At 40.2% G+C, this 2,505-nt stretch overlaps 1 protein-coding gene across 1 annotated transcript; it reads right to left on the bottom strand.

Moving 5' to 3' along the window:
• Positions 1–265: 265 nt before the first annotated feature.
• Positions 266–2,146, bottom strand: LOC105638975 (NAC domain-containing protein 2). The gene is given in 3 exon segments (NM_001308715.1): positions 266–969; positions 1,438–1,712; positions 1,837–2,146. Coding segments are annotated over 3 exon segments (870 nt in total). The 5' UTR covers positions 2,003–2,146; the 3' UTR covers positions 266–540.
• Positions 2,147–2,505: the final 359 nt, after the last annotated feature.

The raw sequence follows: 2,505 nt of genomic DNA, 5'->3' as shown, positions 1-2,505 counted from the left end.
TACTTCAATTATTATAGCAATTACTTAATTATTTATTTATAGACAAAATTGACATAAAAATGTAACTCATACATAAAATTCACCTAATAATACATTCACTGTAACTGATTTCCTGTAAATAATAATAAATAGGAACACATTAAATCATTTATAATTTAATTATACAAAAAATTAACCGGAAAGGTATGCCTCATCGCTATAAAAAATAACAAATCACCCAATAATGATTGAAGATAATAAAAGTTGAGAAGGTAAAGGCCGCAAATTGGATGAATATTTTGGAGTAAATACTACCTTAAACAAAAGTACAATAATTCATAAACCCCAGAATAGCGTTCTGTAAGACTGTCTAATTATATACAGAGGAAAGATGTTTTTTTTTTTTTTTTTTTAACCGTCAATTTTGGGATCGCCACTGCAAAATAAATTCTTATCTACGCTCTCGCACAGGTACACTCATAGACTTTCAGTCTCGTGTTACCGTCCGATCGCACTAACGTTCTTCCACTTTTTACTCTCCACGTGGTCAACGATTGCTGCTCAGAACGGCTTCTGTAGGTACATGAACATGTCCTGAAGCGGCGACACCTGACTGTTTCCTTGAAACTGCGATTGAAAGACATTGTCCATGGTGGCATCCATGTAATTATACGGAAAATCATAGGTATTTATACTCCCCCAATCTTTCCACTTCGGCTCACTTTGCACCTCGCTTGTGAACTCCGGCGACACCACGTGCTCCGAGCAACTCGAGTCCGTATTCAACTTCGGCACCGAATCCGACGGCTCGAAGTAAACGTAATCATTTCCAGTTCCAGTCGCCGATGACGGAGCAGGAGGCGGCGCCATAATCTCCGGCTTTTTATCCTCTATTATTTCCTGCGAGTTCAATTTCCGACTTGTTACTTGTCCTTGCTTCTCAATTGTACCTTTCTTGTTGTATATGCGACACAGCACCCAATCATCTAGCTGTTTAACCAAATCAGAACCGTTAAATTAGTCAACGAACCATAGCGTGCACCTTTATCAGACGGTTGAATAACCTTATCAAATACTGTTAGAATGAATAAAAGAGATAAGAATGAATATAGATTTTCCCCAATTAGAAAGTAACAATTTGCTTTCCGGGATAAGCATTGATACTATAAGGTCTTCCCACGAATAAATAATTCGTGTTTAATATTGTTTTACTATTTAGATGGGCCCCAATCAATCACCTATCGTTAATCACCACCACTTGATTTAACGCATCATGCGAAGGTTCATTATTTTCGTCCTCCCATTGATGTTGATGAATAATTGACGGTCCAAATTCCGTGAGAGGCCAAAAATGTAATTTGGCATCCACATATTCATTTGGAATTATTGTTCATGCAATGGAATGTCGAATCTACCCCTATTTTTCCAAGTTAATATGTTTCGGGATGGCAATTATACCCTTAAGCTGTTCTTCTTCCGAGCGGAGCGATCCACATCGGCTAGCCGATATTCGTGCATAATCCAGTTTGTTTTTTCTCCTTTAGGAGCTTTGCCTGCGTAAAAAACCAAAGCTTTCTTGATTCCAACGGGCTTCGGTTGCCCAATCGGCTTATCGGCTCCGGTAGCCTTCCAATAGCCAGTTCCGGCAGCCCGATTAGGCCTCGATCCGTTGGGATATTTACGGTCCCGCGGTGAAAAGAAATACCACTCCTTTTCCCCATACAAGGCCATTCCTGTGAATACAGCCAGTAATTAATTAAAAAATTGCTATAAAATGTCAAAATTAATAAATCGCAAAAAGTACACGTTTCAATTTGATCTGAAAAAAAAAAAAAAGGGAAAATAAAAAAAAATTACCTGGAAGCTCCCATGGGTCGAACTTGTAGAGATCGATTTCGGCGATTATCGGAACAGCGATTGTCTGAGATGCGCATTTACGGCAGAGATAGTGCATCACAAGCTCCTCATCGGTTGGATGAAACCTGAATCCTGGTGGTAGCTCTAACGCCGCCGCTGCTGCCATTTTTACTTTTCTACCCTTCTTGCCTGCTTTTCCTTATTAAATATCCTCTCTCTCTCTCTCTCTCTCTCTCGCTGGCTTTGACTCGCTGGTTCTCTTGCGCTTTCTCTCTTCGTGATGCAAATGCAAAGACAGCGCTTGAAACTTAGAACGCAAGGGAAAGTCACGAATTTATAGAGGAAAAGGGTAGGACATAAGGCAGGCGTGATTTCTAGAATACACGTGGGCGATAACGTTTTTTCCTTTTTCGTGGTTTTATTTTTTTTTTACATGACAGCAGCCGGGACACGTGGCGGATTCTCAAGTGGGGGTGCGTGCGTGTCGATAGCCCACATGGAGATGATTTTGTCACTGCTTACGACATTTATTTTGGACTGTGGCGTTGGAGACTCTGTACACAGAGAATGACCACTAGCCATTCGGTTCGAGCGTAAATTTTTGAAAAAATAATTAAAAAATCGAATATACCGACTTAGGGATCCGTGTGGGGTCGGCGAGGTTTGTTC

The sequence above is a fragment of the Jatropha curcas genome, chromosome 9, assembly GCF_041381405.1.
Source record: "Jatropha curcas cultivar XTBG-Jc1 chromosome 9, XTBG_Jcur_1.0, whole genome shotgun sequence".
Taxonomy (NCBI): domain Eukaryota; kingdom Viridiplantae; phylum Streptophyta; class Magnoliopsida; order Malpighiales; family Euphorbiaceae; genus Jatropha; species Jatropha curcas.
The sequence above is the reverse complement of the archived record's forward strand: the minus strand, read 5'-3'. Positions and strand labels throughout refer to the sequence as shown.